The sequence below is a fragment of the Oncorhynchus mykiss genome, chromosome 5, assembly GCF_057628025.1.
Source record: "Oncorhynchus mykiss isolate SJ-2025 chromosome 5, ASM5762802v1, whole genome shotgun sequence".
NCBI classification, from domain to species: domain Eukaryota; kingdom Metazoa; phylum Chordata; class Actinopteri; order Salmoniformes; family Salmonidae; genus Oncorhynchus; species Oncorhynchus mykiss.
In genome coordinates this window covers 13,096,609-13,115,804 of record NC_143026.1, presented here as the reverse complement: position 1 = coordinate 13,115,804, position 19,196 = coordinate 13,096,609, and the positions used below count along the sequence as shown (strand labels likewise).

The window sequence follows — 19,196 nt, the reverse complement described above, 5'->3', positions numbered from 1 at the left end:
CAGGTGGGAATTTATTTAAAGCTCCTATGTAGCCATTTTGATCTCAATATCAAATCATTTCTGGGTAAGAATTAAGTACTTTTCTGTGATTGTTTTCATGTTAGAAAAAAAAACAGAAACAGCTTCTTAGCAAAGAGCAATTTCTCAAGCAAGAAATTTGCTGACTGTCTGGGAGTTGTCTGAGTGGGGAGGGGAAAACTGAAAATGACCTGTTATTGGCAGAGAGGTTTGGAACTCTTTTTTTCTATTGGTCTATTAACTAATTAACGGCCTGGTGTGGCACCGGGCAGGGGAAAACTCCATCCCACCAAAACAGGCTGACCTTTCAGGTGGTCTTTTCAAACAGCCATCACACTAAAAACCATTATCATAATTTCCACAATTTCACAGTATTATTCCAACCTCATAGTGTGGAAATATATATAAAACACAGGAAATCACGTTTTGACCGCATTGGGCCTTTAAAGAAGATAAGAGCACATGTTGGAGAGTAAGAATACAAGATACCACTAAACTCTGTTCAACAAATCCTCACAATATCATATTTTATCCACGCGCGCAGACGTGGGTAACTTTATGTTTAATGCATGAGCTAACATTATTCCAGACAGAAGACGTAAATGATAAATATGCATTTATTCAATTAAGGGTATTACATGAGTTTTTATTTGCATACGGATTTAGGACGTACCAAGGCTCTTTCGTGTTTGTGCTACGAGGGGGGCTTTTCTGCGCCTCCACGTTGTTTTAATTGAATAGATTACAGATAGGCTGTATGTGTAACTAAATCCTACCATAGTACACCTTGATACACGTCGAAATCCCGAGGTATTTGAGTTTAGGTATTCAATGTAAAATCATTTAGACCTTTCGTAACGGTTTCTTTTCAACTGTTGGTATCTCAATGTTGCAGGTTAATTGATTTCACTGGTCTTCTTATAATGTTGTTTGTTAAACCGTCATAAGCTGTTGTAATAGGCTATTCTAAATTACACATTGTTGACCCAACATCGAGTTAATTATTACTCAGGAAGTGATATTAGGATCCCTTTTACCTCAAACAAGTGGAGAGGATTAGAAATGTTATTTAAGTTCACTCGTTCGTTTTCGTTTGTTGTTTTACAACATATTTCCAAAGTGAACTTCTATGCTAAGAACAAATAAATGACATTATCCCATATGTACGATTATCTCCCCCTATTTTAAATTATAGAGCTAACTAATACCTGAAAGGACACTTTTAACATCTCTCACACCCAAAGGCCGATATACAGGTTTCATGTTTTGAAATTAACATGTAGAGTAGGATGAAATTAACATTCAATCGTGTAAACAAACATGCATTATGTTTTGAAACATGTCCAATAAATTAGATAATCCATGCTGTGCCATTTGGCAACCTGCAGAAACCAGATTTTCTAATACGCCATATCACTCCTGAGCGAGAAATAGAGTCGCTGGCGCATGTTCAGCGGGTGGCGCTACAGACCCACACACACGCTCAGGGGCGCGCGCGCACAAACAAGCACTAATTACATAAATCAGAAGTGAGTGGTTGAAGTATTCAATGAAGAGGGAAATGATAAACTACAAAAAGACCACAGTTCACATCGATTGGGAAATCTCAAGACACAGCACCTAGAAGGTCAAAATATGTATTATTTTCCGAGTCATTAGGATATTCTTGTGTTTGTTTTCACGATGAGCTCCAAAACGTAATAACTACATCAAAACCCAAATAATGTGTGGTGTTGGATGTTTGGATAAAAGCTGCAAACATCATTGTTTCTCACTCAAAAGATCCGAAGGACTTTATTTCTTTTCCACGATCCTTCTCCAATCCATTATTTGCTCAGGCTCTTCGCTTCGGGAGGTTAAGTAGGCCTAAGTGATACACAATAACATATCGTTTGAATGTATGAGCGAAAATGTGCCATATGCTTCGCCAGTCTTGGCAGCATGCGCTCGCGCCTTTGGCAAGCGCAAAGACTCCAAGCCTGTCAATGTGAAAGTGTTGGACATGCTTAAATGTTATCCTTGAAGCCTCCAACACAGAATCAGAAACACATGCAACCTACCACTGAATTCACTCCTTTCTCACGTCACAGGCCCATTCTCTCGTTTGACACTGACACCGCCTATTTGAATAGGCCTATCAATTAAATGTGTCTTATTAATTTTGAAGAACAAATAAATAGTTCAGCTCAATTTTACCCAGTGATTTAGCAAAACCTCGTCTTGCCTTGTCCCGCCCTTTTTTTATACACGGGAAATATTCTCAAGGTAGATGTTCACTCTAAGTAGTCATGAAGTTAATACCCCACTTCCCCACGATATCACAGATCTCATTAAGAGCTGTTTGAAGCGCACGCACTGATAAATAAGGACCGAAGCAGCACGCGGGCCCAAAAAAATATACTAACGAGGCTCGCTCAAACTCAAGGATATACTGGGGAGACATTCTCATTCAATGAGAGAACCAGGTGATGTTTGTGAGTTTCTCTGAGTGGAAGAAACATCAACAATGTGATGGACTTAACTGGCATAGCCTACAGATACGATACTGTACATCCTTAAATACTTGAATGTTGATAGCCTAATGGAGTCATTGTGCAGGGATGATACAGGGAAACATGTCTCCTGCGTGTTTTTTCCCCAGCTGTTTGATAAAACATAATATTTGATGTGGCATTAAAGGGAAATTTCAACAATTATCAATTTCATATTCATCTCCATCACCACCCCAACATCAACATTATGTGAAAATGGTATAAAACAATGATGTAGTAAAAAGACGTGTTTCCAGTGACATCGTCAACCAATTAGTAGACTATTAGTAGGCAATGCCTACTCACAATTGGTTAAAAATCACATGATGCACACCGATTATGTCATGTGAAACACTTATCTTCCTCTACTTTTTTTACAACCAAACATAGAAACGTGGTGGTGCTGGAGATGATTTATATAAAGTTTAACATTTTTGAAAGGTTCCTTTTAAATGAACCTAAGGCAAGAGAAATTAAGCTGGTGAGGATGGGTATCCTCAAAATAATATATTAATTGGAGAATTATGAAGTAGGCCCATAGCAAAATATGCACTGCTTTTTGTTACTGTTCATTTCTTTACCACAAAACTGTAAGACAATAATGCAAACGAGTTGTTCATTGTGGTTGTAGCATAACCCCATGTAAAAATATGACATGGAAATGCATAAACTGTATTCACTGATTTAATGTCTATAGGAAAACTATAGGTTATTTGAAAGCCTATGTGTCATTAAGTAAATGTCCACAACATAATGTGTGATTAGTAGAACTGTTATGTATATTATCTCTGATTAGTTAGTAAAACGATTATCTTGACGAGACATTCATTGTATGTTGACTGAGGTCGCTACTGTATAAAGTGAAACGCCTAATATTTTATTTATTTGTTTTATGGGACGCAGCGTTTGAACAGCACTACGCTGTGTCCAGCAGCATTCTAGGCAGAATAATAATATTGTGTCATCAATTATGGACATGTATACAGCACCGGGACCCCTGAGAATACGACGTTTTCTCCCGGTGTGTTTCAGAAGACCAAGTTATCCAAGGCAGACGGGGTGCGTTACGAATCGCAAACGATGCAATACACGTCTCATTTGGCACGCGAGCATTTGTGTGTCGACAGTATAGGCTCCCAGCTTCGCGTGACTAAACGAAACTAATCCTCACATAACAAGCAAAGTAACACTTTTTGGTTGAGTGTAGCACTCTTTACATCCATGCTGTCTTTATTGAGGATTGTTGGTGACATGAACGTGTAATTGGCCTATAGGCAATGTTTATGTACATAACAACTGATTTACCTATTTAAATAATAGCCTACTACCCTAAGAAAAATAACTATACGTAGGTATTCAAATAACACAGAATGAAACATAATTAATATTAGTATAGCCTATTGTTATTTGTCAGATTTTGTTATTTTTATAGCTAAGAAAAAATATGTTTTCCAGGTGGATAAAATGCGTAAATATCTATGTCAAGGGTATGGCATAACCCAAGAATAAGCACATTCGTATTGCTTTATGTGGCTAAATTAAAACAACCAATGTTCCCCTCAAAAAAATGTATGAAATAATTTTTAAACATTTCGGATGCCTCATTTGGCCACCCATCAATGAGTCCCAGAAAGTTAGCCAATATAGCCACAGCCAGATGAAGAAATATGGAGGTAAAATCAGTGTATGGACACGCTCAATGGCTGTTAATTACATGGATTAATCACAAGCTATTCTGCTGCAGCCCCGGCGCTGGTGGTATGATGTCGGGGGCGACCGAGAGCCCCGGTCCCCTGCGGCCGAAGGCGTTGTTCTTCTTTGTTGGGTTTTAAGTCACGGCTGTTGCGACGGAGCTGGTCCGGGCATTGTGTTGTCCAATGTGCCTGTTGGGGTTGCGAACAGATGGTCCAGGAGTCAGCGGCTGCAGCGAAAGGATGACGTCGCTAAGAGGTGCAGTAAGGTAAAGAAGGACCTGTGATTTGTTCACCTGTCACTTTCCCTTTGTTGAGATGGATGGCACTCTACCGCGGAGTCAGACATTGACCGTCTGTCTGGGGTGTAGTTTGCCCAATAGTTAATTTTCTGATTTTCTCATTATTTTTTTACACAATCAGTTGGCAAGGCTAAACTACAAATTATTACAATTAATAAAAACCACAATGGTGTCATTATGTTAATAGTGATTACAGTTATATAACAAAACAAGGGAAAAACAAATGAACAAAAGATTTTCTGTAACTTTTCTGAGATGGACGAAAGATTAGCCTACTTAATATCACACACGCCGCGGGCACGCATATTAACACACACACACACACACACACACACACACACACACACACACACACACACACACACACACACACGGCACTGTGCCAACCATGCCATAGTGCGTTCCCATTCACCGTCCAATGTGTGATAAACTCAGAAAGCATAATAATGTTCGTTATATATAGCCAAATCCGAGTATTCTGTTTCCAAATTCAATCAATAGGATTGTAAACAGTATGCTATTCGTTTCAGTGAAATATAATTGTTAATGCATGAGCTAAGTCTATTTCCAGACTAGGTAGATCCCTCACATAGCCCTAGTGTAGTTTGGCAATGACACAAATGGGAGTGTGATTGAATTCCAGCATCTATAAGTTACTAATATTTCTTAGATTTTCGTTTAGTTTTAGTTTAGTTTATTGAATGGTGTACACATAATTGTCAGCTAAGAGCTGAATTGCAGTGTACAGTCCATACCTAAAGAAATAATTACATAAAGTAATAAGGTTTCTACTGTAACGCGGATACCATGGTTCTGACATCACACCATTTCCAAAAACTGGAGATCTTACCATAACTTTTTACGTGCAAATACGTTTTGAATAGGTTATTCGTGTTTGCTAATGTTTATGCGTTGTTATGTAAACACTAACTGTCCTGAGATTAAATTACATGAAAAGTCCAAATATAATAATAATCCTTTTGTATTTTATAGAAATGAATAAAACTTCATAATCATCTCAGTGACATCGAAGACCACAAGGAAACAATAACGCTGAACAACACAAGAAGACATAACGGTCTTCATTTGGGCTTTTACATTTAAAACTCGAGCAATGTTGAAATAAGGATCATTTTGGTGACGTTTGCAAACCAATGAACGAGTGAAATAGCTGCGTGACGTACAAGTCCCCGTAGAAAAGGCGCGGAGTGTAGCTATAGGTACGGAGAAGGTGGGAAGCGAAACGAGGCTGTGAGGCCGGTGCGGAGAGTCTTGATAAGAGATTTGTACTCATCGAACCAATAGTCAACTCCTCCTCCTAAATTGCACACACACACATAGAGCTCAGTGATCGCTTAGCCGAAGAGCTGGATACCTGTAAGAAAAGAACGTCTGTTTTGTAATAACCAGTGCTGGACACGAACAATTGTGCGTTTTTACGCATTGCTTCCTTGCGTTTGTTATTCTGTTATATTCGATCGATATTCGTCGGTTTTGAAATGTTTTGCGCCAGCATCCACAAGCAGTATTGAAATTCGCTGTTGTGAACTCAAGAGTGGAGGCCAGGATACTACTCACCACTACAATTCTACCGTGTTTTTAGTTGTTTTTTTCTTTCTGTATTGTCTCTTGGAATAATTTTTGCCTTGTCCATTTTGGTCGTAATGCAAGTTGAACGTTTGCAGTAGTCCTTGATCACTTTAATTCGATGACAGACTGAAATTGGGGCATTTTTGTGCATCTTGAAATCTGCAAGTTGAGCGCTGTTACTGGATCCAGAGTTTACATTGTGGTTTGCTGGTATGTTTCTATAACACTTCTGAGCTATTGTTTGTAAATAGTAGGATATTTTATATGATTTTCATAACGTGTTCAAAAACTATAGCCTATATAGAAAACTGAATATTTACTCTAATAATCCCTGCAATTACAAAGCACAGTGTTGTAAACGACAATGTTTTCTCAATATCTTTCTATTTTTTTGTAGCCTACCATCATTCTTGGCTTGGATTTTTTGACTTTCTAAAACAATAGATTGGAGCCATTCACTTTAAATGCATGGGCTAAATTTGCGTCTCATGGAAGTTTTGGCCTGCAGATCTGAGGGAGACGCTTGCAAGTGTAGCCCTCCAGTCTCCACGATGCTCTTCCACGGGCTCCCCGGAGGCGAGATGCAGGGGGTCATCGACGAGATGGACCGGAGGGTGAAGGGCGAATCTACCGCCATCAGTTCGGCTATAGACATGGGGGAAACTGAGACGGTGGGTGAATGTCATTTTAAAGAAGGACCTATGCTGTTCAGGCATGTGATAGCACACATAAATATTTAATTTCGACGGAATATATGCATAGAAAGTGAACTGCGATTAAAATATAATTCTTTATAAGATAGCAAGCAGCACTTAGCCGTTAGCCGTTCACGTTTGCAAACCCTGTGTGCGTAAAGTATATTATTCATGATTTATTGGTTAGTATTTCGTATGCCTCTGGAAAAACATGTTAGCCTACAATAACTTTGTCGTTTGATTCACGAAGTTTCTTTTCAGATGCATGTACATAGGCCCACTTAGAATTATGGTAAAAACTTTTACACTAAACATGGTCCTATGTCTGCCCATTTTAAGGCCATTGCATGTTCATTCACAATCCAATAATTCAATCTAACAGATAATAATCTTCAGCACTTTGATAGCCTATTTAGGTGGGATATTATAAGAATTGTCCAAAATTTGTAAAATCTTCCAGAAGCATTCATTGCTCTAAACACAATTATAATGTTTGATATTTCATTCTTTTTTTATTTGTTTATTAGGCCCAATCGAATATGTTTTGCAATAGGTCCCACGACTAATTAATTTGTGATAATATTGAGTGTTTCATGTGAAAGAAATGTTGATAAGGATGCGAAATTACATTTATATTTTTTTTCTTTCATAATATATGATGTACATGCCTCAAAAAAAATATGGTTTCTGCTGCATTCAAATATTCCGGGCTAGGATTACGTGTTAGGCCTACCTTTTAGGCCGACGTGTTAGGCCTACGTGTTACATCATCCCACATTTAGGGTATATCTAGTGTTATCGTTTTATATATTGCTTTCATGGCTGTATCCCTAAAAAGTATATGAACACATATTAAATATCTGTGCGTAAAATGTTGACTATTATACGGTATTGGCCTTGACATCCAATGGTGATATACTATCAATAATGTGTTCTTATTGTAAACATAAAACTGATTTCCCATTCCCTGTTCAGAGTATGACGTCCATCAACAGCGACCGTGTGGCCTTGTGCGCGGGATGCGGGGGAAAGATATCTGACCGCTACTACTTGCTCGCGGTGGACAAACAGTGGCACATGCGCTGTCTCAAGTGCTGCGAGTGCAAACTAAACCTCGAGTCCGAGCTTACCTGTTTCAGTAAAGACGGCAGCATCTATTGCAAAGAAGATTACTACAGGTAACCAAAACACAAGGCTACGCCTATGACAACAACAACAACAGGCCAAGCAAGCATGAAAACAAGAGCGACATCCAATTACGCCTACAACTAGCATACTTAGGCACCAGCTGCTGCTACTCCAATGACAAGCCTGTAACCCCTTTCAGAGAGTTAGTGATGGTATAGGCTAATGTTCCCAAAGCATGGTAGCTTGTTATACATTTATTATATACAAATTACAACAAATTAGCCTATGCTATTACGATTCTGGCAGGCCTGTGCTTGCTTTGGATGCTTTACTAGTCTAAACCAAAATATCATATTTGAAGTGGCAAAATGGCAAGAATACACAAACAAATATGAAGGCCTGAAGGCATGACATCTTTTACGCATGTTAATTAATATGCCTGTATTGCTTAATAACAACTTTACATCAATGTTCTTCGTCGTATTGTCCACAAACTAAAGTTTGCTGACCATGTTGTGAATCTAAATTCTGTACGTGTTTGTGTCATCCGCTCTCTTCTCCCAAGCAGGAGGTTTTCCGTCCAGAGGTGCGCCCGGTGCCATCTCGGGATCTCGGCGTCGGAGATGGTCATGCGGGCGAGGGATTTGGTCTACCACTTGAACTGTTTCACCTGTACTAGCTGCAACAAAATGCTCACGACCGGAGATCACTTCGGAATGCGGGACAGTCTTGTGTACTGCCGGCTTCACTTTGAGACACTCATACAAGGGGAATATCAAGCGCATTTCAATCACGCGGGGGATGTAGCCTCGGGCAAAGGACTTGGCGAGAGCGGCACGGGAAACTCGCTGGGGATGCAGTATTACAACGGCGTCGGTACGGGGCAGAAAGGAAGGCCGAGGAAAAGGAAAAGTCCCGGGCCTGGAGCAGATCTGGCTGCTTACAACGCAGGTAGGACGAGTTTGTATATACCGGTTACCCATGAATGGCATTATGGTCATCAACAAAAGTGCCACGAAGCAGTAACACACAGTTGTAATGCGGTTGACTAATGTTGAAATGAAAGAAAAAATGACTACTCTATTTCATAGTGTGTGTGATATCTCTATTGGAATGAAAGATAATTAAGAGCTAAAGAGTGGACTGATGGACTCACTTGAACTATTTTAGTTTGATGGAAATACACTCTTCTGAAAAAGATCTGTCGCTTATTTCGATGGACTGGGTTACCTACTTTCAGTGAGAAATATCATATTTTGTCTGAACCGTTTTGGGAAATAAAAATGTCTATACAAACTTTGAAACGTTGGAAAACAATGAGCAGTTAATCAGTAGGCCTATGCACGAACTAAATGCTTCCATCAAATTGTACGTAATATTACGCAATGTTGTGCTTTGGATGTTTTTACGCAGAGACTAAACCTGCAGTATTTTTAATCTGACGGATATCTATGTTGATTTATTGAATAACTCACCTTTATTAGACAGCATTATTCTAACAAGATCTATTATTTGGTCAAAGATGTAAGGGAACATTTTGAAGTTCATTGGAATCCTCTGTTGATTTGTGGAATGGGAGCGCGCTTGGGCCTACTGATGCATCCACTTCCAATCTAATAGATTAAGATAAACTATCTATAATAAATAAAAAAACGACGAGATGAACTCGCATAGCCCACTAACTAAACGGCGTTCATGCATTCAAAGAGAAACAGCTTCTGAAGGCCTACTCAATTCTGCATGTCCTACACTAATATCCTCTATGTTCCATTTCAATATGTTACAGAGTGACGTGTGAATAATGACGTAATGTCTTAAAACACTCCATAGGATTATTATTGAAAATGTTACACTTATTTCCATTGAACATTTTCTCATACACGGTCGATTTAGTCTTCTAAAACCTCTCAAAACTTGGAACCTCTCTCAAACCTCGTTAAAAAAAAAGAGAGTGGTTCGATGTGAAAGATTTTTAGACGACAATAGAAGCAGACAAGTGGAAAATAGCTCAGATGGGGAGTAGGACTTCAAAAAAGATGAGAGAGAGAGGGGGGGGGGGGGGGGGGGGGGGACACGACCAAATTCCCAGCCCCACGTTCACTTGTTGAGTCTCGCTGTTTGTTGGGTTTTGGGGTCGGTAAATCAATGTCGGATTGCTTGTAGAACATGGGAGCACCTGTGTAGAATCCTGATTTAAACTTCCCCAGTGAGGCTGGAGAGCAAGTCTCCCACATCCAGTAATATGTTACCCCTTCATAAATAAAGAACCGACTTGCGCACCACCACGGAGCTCTTGTTCTGTCATACTTTTGTGGGAAAAAACACACGACTGACATTTTGAAAAGCGATACTTGCTATTCAGTATGTCTACTTATCATTTACAAATTTAGTTACATGTGTAGGATCAGGACAATATGGATTGGCCTAATAAGGATAGGCCTAGATATGTATATCACAGGAGGCTGCAGAGGGGAGGACGGCTCATCATAATGGCTGGAACGGAGCAAATGGAAAGGAATGACACCATCATTCCACCAATTCCGCTCCAGCCATTATCACGAGCCCGTCCTCCCCAAAGAACGAATATCTGTTTTTCGAGAAAAGGATACGATCTACAATCTAAATTTGTGTAGCTCTATAATGCGGTGGCATAAGGTGATTTGAATGAGAAAGGCGAAAAGTCGAAAGCCGCAGTAAGCACTTGAGTTAAACATGAATGGTAGCGCTAATAGTTAAAATATTGGATCCATTCTCTGGCATTCTGTTTTGGGAAAGAGATTTTGGATTTTTATTTGCATAACATTTTGTATAGTTCTGAGTGTGCTTCACTAACCATGAGCATGAAAATGTAATTACATAATATTTATACATTATTTTAAAGACCTATTTTATAAACAAATAACTTTTTTTTTTGTCAGGATTGTGGTATAAAATTGATATATAAATGGGTACTATTATTTGCACAATTTCCTCCAAATCTGATATATAAATACATAAATAAACGATATATAAAATAAAGTCTAATTACATTTGAATGAAATACAAGTTTTCATTCTAAAACAAACGGACATAGGCCTAGACCTATCTTCCTTTTCTCTGACCCACTTCTTTGACCCTACATCTCAAATCTAATCAAATTCTAGCCTGCAGTGTTATACAATATAGAATAAGGCCTTTATTTTTCTTTCTTCTCCTTTTTCTTTCTTATTTACTTTATTTCTGTCTTTCTTTCGTTCTTTCTTTCTTTCTTTCATTCTTTCGTTCTTTCTTTCTGTTTTGGGGTTTGCTGCCACCTGAGGGCGTTTGTTGACATACCCTTCACAATCATCAAGAGGTCCAGATTCTATCAAACCCTGGCTGCACTGCATCACACTGTTCCTTCACTGTGAAAAATAAGTCTATCAAACCCTGGCTGCACTGCATCACACTGTTCCTTCACTGTGAAAAATAAGTCTATCAAACCCTGGCTGCACTGCATCACACTGTCCCTTCACAGTGAAAAATAAGTCTATCAAACCCTGGCTGCACTGCATCACACTGTTCCTTCACTGAAAAATAAGTCTATCAAACCCTGGCTGCACTGCATCACACTGTTCCTTCACTGAAAAATAAGTCTATCAAACCCTGGCTGCACTGCATCACACTGTCCCTTCACAGTGAAAAATAAGTCTATCAAACCCTGGCTGCACTGCATCACACTGTCCCTTCACAGTGAAAAATAAGTCTATCAAACCCTGGCTGCACTGCATCACACTGTTCCTTCACTGTGAAAATGCATGGCAGCAGTCATAACTCTGTCTCTGCCTTAAGGTGTTCTTTTGGAAAAAAGTCCTTAATATGCACTAGGCATTTCCCGTTGTATTATCTATTGACTCCTTTGGCAAATGGATTTGTTGTCCCCGTTTTTTAATGAGTGATTAGTAACACTTTACAGTGATTTTTCCAGTATATACAACAATTATTGTATTGTTACACTGTACTTACAGAAGCAAAAAGTGAACATGCTGTAAACTCAGTCTAATAATGATCAATTGCAATACTTTTTTACACTGTACTACTTACACAGTGATGAGAACACTAAAGATATGTGTTGCTACCCAGTCAATCTCGTGCGTTTTTCATGTCAACATATTATTTATTTATATGATTTATTATTTGTTTTGTTTTCTCTCAGAGTTGTGGGTATTAAGGAGTAATGAGCTTTCCTGTCAACAAATAAGACACACGGTCTGTCTGCCGTAGCATTCACAAAAACAACAACAGCAACAACAACAACACATTGGAAAACTCTGATTATGTAATCCCAATGAATCTAACAATAAATGTAATCTCAGTTAACACAGAAGTAAAATCTTGAATAATTTGGTCTGCTGCGTGATACATTACTGTATCTATGCTTGAGATAAATTTAGAGTCCCAGCGAATCTCGACCCGAGAATCTTCCCACGGGAGATTACAATAAATAAATTCCATGAAAATGGTCAACAAAGTATCGTACATATCTTATTGTATCGTATTGAATCGTATCATATCGTAACCATAAACTAAACTGTGTGTGTTGTCCCGCCCCCTTCAGCATTAAGTTGTAACGAGAACGATGGAGACCACCTGGACCGAGACTCCCACTACTCCTCCAGCTCCAAGTCCAAACGCATGCGCACCTCCTTCAAACACCACCAACTGAGGACCATGAAGTCCTACTTTGCCATCAACCACAATCCGGACGCCAAGGACCTGAAACAGTTGGCCCAGAAGACAGGTCTCACCAAACGGGTGCTGCAGGTGAGAAAGAGGATTCATTTTTATAAAGGATAATTATTTACACACATGTATGTTATTGTATATAGTCCACTGCTGAGCCCATGTTGAAAAAGTGTCTCAGACTATGAGTGCTGATCTAGGATCAGTTTGAGATAATATTAATAATAAAGATGATAAGGACAGGGGGTCCAGAACCTAGAGCAGCACTTCTACTATGAGACGAATACGGGCATTGATGCTCATTGGATAAGTGCAAACTGCCTTGATGCTCATTGGATAAGCGTGAGCTGCATTGCATTTAACCAGTCACGAATACTATACATCATTCCTATTTGTTCGGGATATCTGCATGCTTCGGTTTAGTGCACCACAGTCCCAATCCCACAGAATTAAATTCAACATGTATATACAGTATCTCTGAGCCCAAGCTACTGCATTTGTCAGATCGTTTTATCAAAAGGGAGGCTCAGTTTAGCAGTGGGATAGTGCATCATTTTATCCCAGTGATAATGTGTTAACCTTTGGGGCAAGGCAGCAATCCACATTGCTGTTGCCAGTTGCTGTTGCAAGGCTAGCTGTGTGGTTGCATTGATCTGGTAATGCTGTAATATTTACCTTTGTGGAAATGTAGTATTTAGGAGTATGATAATGTATTAACTGTGAGATGGGCTGATGTTGACTTACATCATGATAATGCTATTATGCTACTGCAGAATTATTGTTTAGTGGTGTTCAGTGGTAAGATAATGTACTATATGTGCTGTGATAATGTGGTAATGAACCACATGATAATGTTGATAACAACCTGGGCCATATTTGATGGTAAAAAAATACTTTAAAGTACTACTTAAGTAGTTTTGTGGGGTATTGTACTTTACTGTTTATATTTTGGGAAACTTTTACTTTTACTCCACTACATTCCTAATGAAAATATATACTTTTTACTCCATACATTTTCCCTGACACCCAAAAGTGCTCGTTACATTTTCAATGCTCAGGCAGGACAGAAATATGGTCCAATTCATGCACCTATCAATATAACGTGTTGTCATCCCTAATGCCTCTGATCTGGCGGACTCACTAAACACAAATACTGTGTTTGTAAGTGATGTCTGAGTGTTGGTGTGCCCCTATATATAAGGGGCAAAATTAAAAGACAAAATTGTGCCGTCTGGTTTGCTTAATATAAGGAATTTGATGTAAAGCATTTACTTAACTTTTTACTTTTACTCAAGTATGACTGTTGAGTACTTTTTCCACCACAGTACTTAAGCACATTTAAAACCAAATACTTTTAGACTTTTACTCAAGCAGTATTTTACCGGGTTACTTTACTTTTACTTGTCATTTTCTATTAAGGTATCTTTACTTTTACTCAAGTATGACTGTTGAGTACTTTTTCCACCACTGTATGTGTACTTGTTTTACATGTAGTAGTAGTAAATATTGACACAACATAATATTAGAAATTGCGCTCCCTGAATCTGTACTGTGGTAATAAAGAAAATGATAATGGTGCAAAATGCAAAACAAATCTATCAGGGAAGTTTTTGATTTATGTAATCGCTCAAGTAATACGATTATCTCAAACAAACCGGCCAAGCTATTTCCATCCCATTCAACATAATCAGCACAATTACACAAGAGTAAAAACATTTAGTCCTCACACAATCAGTAGAGATATCTCTTGGTATAAGTCATAGCCTATCAAGAGAGGACCCAAAGCTTTTTTAAATCTTTTTTTTTTATGTGAGAAAAAAAGTGTCAGCGAGTTATCGTACCAGCTGTTTAGCATTCGATTGGGGAATTAAAAAACACACAGCGGACCATTTGCACAAGTATAAATAACTGCAAATGAGAAAAAACTGACATGCTGTAAAACACAGATATAATGAACAAAACGAGGACAACAAAGCCAGCGTTTGGCTTTGATGAATTCCATTTTTCATGTTTGTCGTTTTGATTTGAAACACTTCCCCCCCTCCCCCATCTCTCTGTCTCTCTCGCCCCCAGCCCCCCGCTCTCTCTCTGTCCCCCCCCCCCCCCCCCCCCGCTCTCTCTCTGCCCCCCCTCCCCGCAGCCCTGCAGCTTCTTTTCACCACACTAACACTTTTCAAATGAGCAAACATTTAAATATGTTTTTGGTTCTTTGAAGGTTTGGTTCCAAAACGCCAGGGCCAAGTTTAGACGGAACCTACTACGTCAGGAGAGCACAGGGATGGACAAGGTGTCGGACGGGTCCACTCTACCAGGGGGGTCGCCTTCGGGCCCCCACTCCGAGCTCTCCAACGCCTCAATGAGTCCTTCTAGCACCCACACCACCCTCACGGACCTGACAAGCCCCTCTATTCCGTCGGTTAACCCTCTACTGACCGCCGTGCCGGGGGGCATGGACCCCCACGACTCCATGAGTATGAGTCCTTCCCAGACCACCCTTACCAGCCTCTTCTGATGTTACCAACACCACCCCATCCCATCGCAGACCACCCTTACCAGCCTATTCTGATGTCACCGACCCCACCCCATCAAATAACCACCCTTACCACCCTTTTCTGATATTACCTACCCCATCCCAGACCACACTTACCAACCTCTTCTGAGGTCACCGATCCCACACCACCCCACCCCTCCCTAAACCCATCCAACACCACACCAGGTCACTCAAAGACTAAGAGACTGAAGAGAGAGACACTTAAATACATGATATTCCCCGTGGACCTCAGATTACTGCCCCGTCTATTTCTAGTCTTTGTATGAGTAGCAACTAAAGCCTTACAGAGCGGTCGGCTTGATTTCATCAAGAGCTGAAGATACTTTTTCTGTTTTCATCTTTGTTTCCTTTCCACGTTGGCTGACTGATACTACCGAGATGTAGATTCTCACTCCACCACCCCGACCACTCTGTTTCTAGGTAGAGATTTTTTTTTTTAAATATATAAAAAAATAAAAAGACAATGGGAAAGGACTGTGAAACTGAAAATGTATTTGGAAAAAACATTGGAGAGTGTAAAATGCAGATACAAAGTACTGTAGCAAGGTTATCCGGAAGACTCTAGCGTGCCTTATATATTTTATCACACTGAGGAATCCCTGATCGGATAGATGTCTGATCTAGGTGGCATATTTCTTGAAAGATTTGGTTGAAGGATGGGTGACCCACTGACAAACCACGTTTGCTTACAACATGGCAATGAAAGCAATTCTATTTTACAATTCACTCTGCACACAGTGAGGACTGATCGATGAAATAGAAATAGCATTGATGAGAATTAGAATTACATTGATAAAGTTAATATAAAGATATCATGGTCATTATCTTTTAGACTCAGTCATTGCTTGCAGTACACACCAGTAATAGTTGGTTACAACTTTGATATTTTGTAACAATAAACTGTCCTATGCGGAAATGAGATATGATGTATATTGATATCTGACTCGTTGCTTGATGGAATTGCAATGATACTATTTTACAGTCCGCATTTGAATACACAACACAAGTAGCTACAACATATCTAACTATTTTCCAGCATCACACTGTTTGGTTTATGAATTGATAGCTGTAACATATGGATGAACTTTTCATGTTGAGATATTATCGGTCTATTTGAATATTGGCTCATTCGTCACTACATAAGAGTTTATATCAGTATAGTGTACCAGATACACTTCTACAGTATATTGTACCAAATGCACTTCTACACATCAAAGAGGGGAGTCATGCACACTCACAAGCGCGCGCGCACACACACACACACACACACACACACACACACACACACACACACACACACCATACTTACCTCAGTCTGAAGGTCTTTCTATGTTCTTACTGCTGAAACCCAGCACTCTGATTTTGATTCTCAAAGTCCCCACAATGTAGGATATAACATATAAGAAATGTGCTTAGAACTGAGATGCTTTATGGGTACATCTAACAATTACACCCCTAATCTAAAAAAATCTTAAAGACCACTTCTAAATACTTATTTGGAATTGTTCGCACAAAACATGGTTGATTGAAATTGTCCCCACAAAATTGTTCCTTGTGGGGACCTGTCTGAATATTGGTTTTGGTACAGAGAAACTAATCAGGGATTTGTGTGGTTGGCAAATAAACCAACTTTACCTGGGTCGTGTTCATTCGGACACACAGTAGCAAAACGTTTTGTAATGGAAAACGTAAATGAGCGTTTCTTATTGGACAAATTCAAGTAGTACCTCCTCGTTTTGGACTGTTGTTTTCCTGTTTGGTGCCTACTAGAAGCTGGTAGGACTAGGAGTGTTTCTGATATGGAGAATCAAGCTGCCTTCCTTTTGACTGTGACTACCTTTACCTATGGATGAGGATGGTGCTCTTACCTTATCTTTATCCTTGTATGCATGGAGAGCTGCTGTTGGGATTCAACATCCCTTTAACTACACAGTCTTTAGTTTGTTTGTTTGTCCTTCCATTCTTGTACAGTTGCCCCCTTTTGATGTACTTAAGCCTTCAGTTCTTTCAAAACATAAAATGGTGGACAAAACTTGACCTAGTCTGTTGTTTTTCTGAAGTTACTACCTATAGGATATCACACGCACACGCGCACGCGCACAGGCACTCACACACACGATGCATGTGCACAGATGTGAACCTATACGTTTTTATTGTATTTGCTGTGTATAAAGTAAGGATTACTTGTGGTGTTCCACAGGGTTCTATTTTCGGTTCGTTGGAGTCCGGTTGGAGGGCCACCTAGTCTTGAAAGAGAGATTGATATCTGCACACTATTGAATGCCCCAGCTGTTTTGTTGCTGTGAGAGACCACATTGTCTCAACATTGTTGCATGCCTTTTTCCAATGACATTTAAAAATAATTAATCCCATTTGGATTATAATGTAATTTGTGTCGTTTAGCAGAAACTCTTATCCAGAGCTACCTTCGGCATGAACATTTACAGGGAGTCTGAATGACAGTACAATTACTGAATGCATCTATCTTTTCTGTCCATATAGTTTTTTAAATACAGTGCTTCCACCCACTCTAGGAAATCAGCTTGCTGTGGCTGGCAGCTCGCCAGAAAAATCTCACCATAAAATAGACGTTTCGTAGAGGGAGCCTTTCTCTTATGAGTTTGAGCAATATGTCTTCAATTTTCACATGGCACCAGCGTCATCCAGACCAGCTGAATCAAATTACTGAGGTCTGAAGAATGTTCTCTTAAAAACGTAGTCAAATAACTTTGGTAAAATAAATATAAACCGAAGCTTTTAACGGTCATATGTTTTTTTTCTCTTTAATGGCCCTCTTGCTCGGTTTTTGGCCTTAAGTGATCCTGTACAAAAAGAGGGGTATTGATCGAAAAGGAAGAGTGAGAACACAGGAAGTCTGCAGTTTTGAAGTTTTAAAGTATTGTCAACAGCAAAAGGTCAATAGTACAGGTAATTGTTAATGTGTCCACAAGTTGATCATAATAAAAACGGTTTGACTTTAAAAAAAAAGTTGGCTATATTATTTACCATTATTTACCACCTGGGATCTACTAAGAAATTACAATGTCATGAGAGGAAATGTACTCTTACATTTCCAATAGTCCCATTTTGGGAGTATTCCATTGGTTCCATTATACCTGGCAAGCTAAATCAAACTCACCTAAAATACTTTAAAGGGGCAATCTGCAGTTCAAACAATGACAAAGCGGGCACCCCGCCACTGTTTTGGTAAATAGCTGAGGGATGGGGCTGAAGAAATGTAACCACTCTCAAATTCATAGACAGAGCTATAAATGCAAGAACTGACCATTCGTGAGATCAGAAACATAGTTTCAACCATTTTTAAAGGCTATAAAGTGTTTGTTTACAATGACTTTGTTTACAAACAAAAGATAAAACAAGCTTATATGTTGGGTTGTATTCTGATGGGAACCTACAATTGAACTAAACTCATGAGGCATTTCTAAGTTATATTCTTCAAGAATCAATCGGTACATTTAATTAATTTAAAAGTAAAAAATGGATGTAGCAATAGCAGATTGCCCCTTTGAAGTATTTGAAAATATTGGACCATGGTTTGGTACATTTTAATTGTCACCAAGCAAAAACTACTGGTGTAGAATCTTAATTTAGCCAGTTTGCTACAGCAGCAAAGTAATCCTGCAGCAACAGGAAACGTTAATTATTATGTGGAATATATTTAACAGACATTTTTGTAGGGGTTGATACATTTTTTTATTAGGGCAAATCAAATCTGAAAATTCAAAGTGGAAGTTATAAACTTTAGAAGCCTTTTTAAAACTCAAATACACTACAAGTTTGCATTTCCTGGTGAGCATGAAAATATTCAGCAACAAAAGTGATCAAATGAAGATCCTCCATCTGTATGAGAGAGGAATATCAACATCAGGTAGGTAGTGTTCTAAAGTACAGTGCTACCAAAGTAATACCATTCATGAAAATAGCACTCTTATCAAACAATTACCACTCAGATGCCTTTTTCAGTTGGT

At 39.1% G+C, this 19,196-nt stretch overlaps 1 protein-coding gene across 5 annotated transcripts; it reads left to right on the top strand.

The window, feature by feature from the left end:
* Positions 1-4,384: 4,384 nt before the first annotated feature.
* LOC110523222 (LIM/homeobox protein Lhx2-like) lies at positions 4,385-17,239 on the top strand. Of its 5 annotated transcripts, none has more exons than XM_021601723.3 (6): positions 4,385-4,509; positions 6,641-6,803; positions 7,803-8,005; positions 8,521-8,906; positions 12,532-12,737; positions 14,872-16,135. In XM_021601723.3, the coding sequence occupies exons 1-6, from the start codon at positions 4,427-4,429 to the stop codon at positions 15,166-15,168; spliced, it is 1,338 nt and encodes a 445-aa protein (XP_021457398.1). In that variant the 5' UTR covers positions 4,385-4,426; the 3' UTR covers positions 15,169-16,135. The 5 variants fall into 5 exon arrangements, with proteins under 5 accessions (XP_021457398.1, XP_090089877.1, XP_021457401.1 ...); XM_090233751.1 differs by lacking the exon at positions 4,385-4,509 and adding an exon at positions 5,737-6,342 and having other exon boundaries at positions 8,524-8,906; positions 14,872-17,239; XM_021601726.3 differs by lacking the exon at positions 4,385-4,509 and adding an exon at positions 5,737-6,342 and having other exon boundaries at positions 14,872-17,239.
* The last annotated feature ends 1,957 nt before the right edge of the window (positions 17,240-19,196 follow it).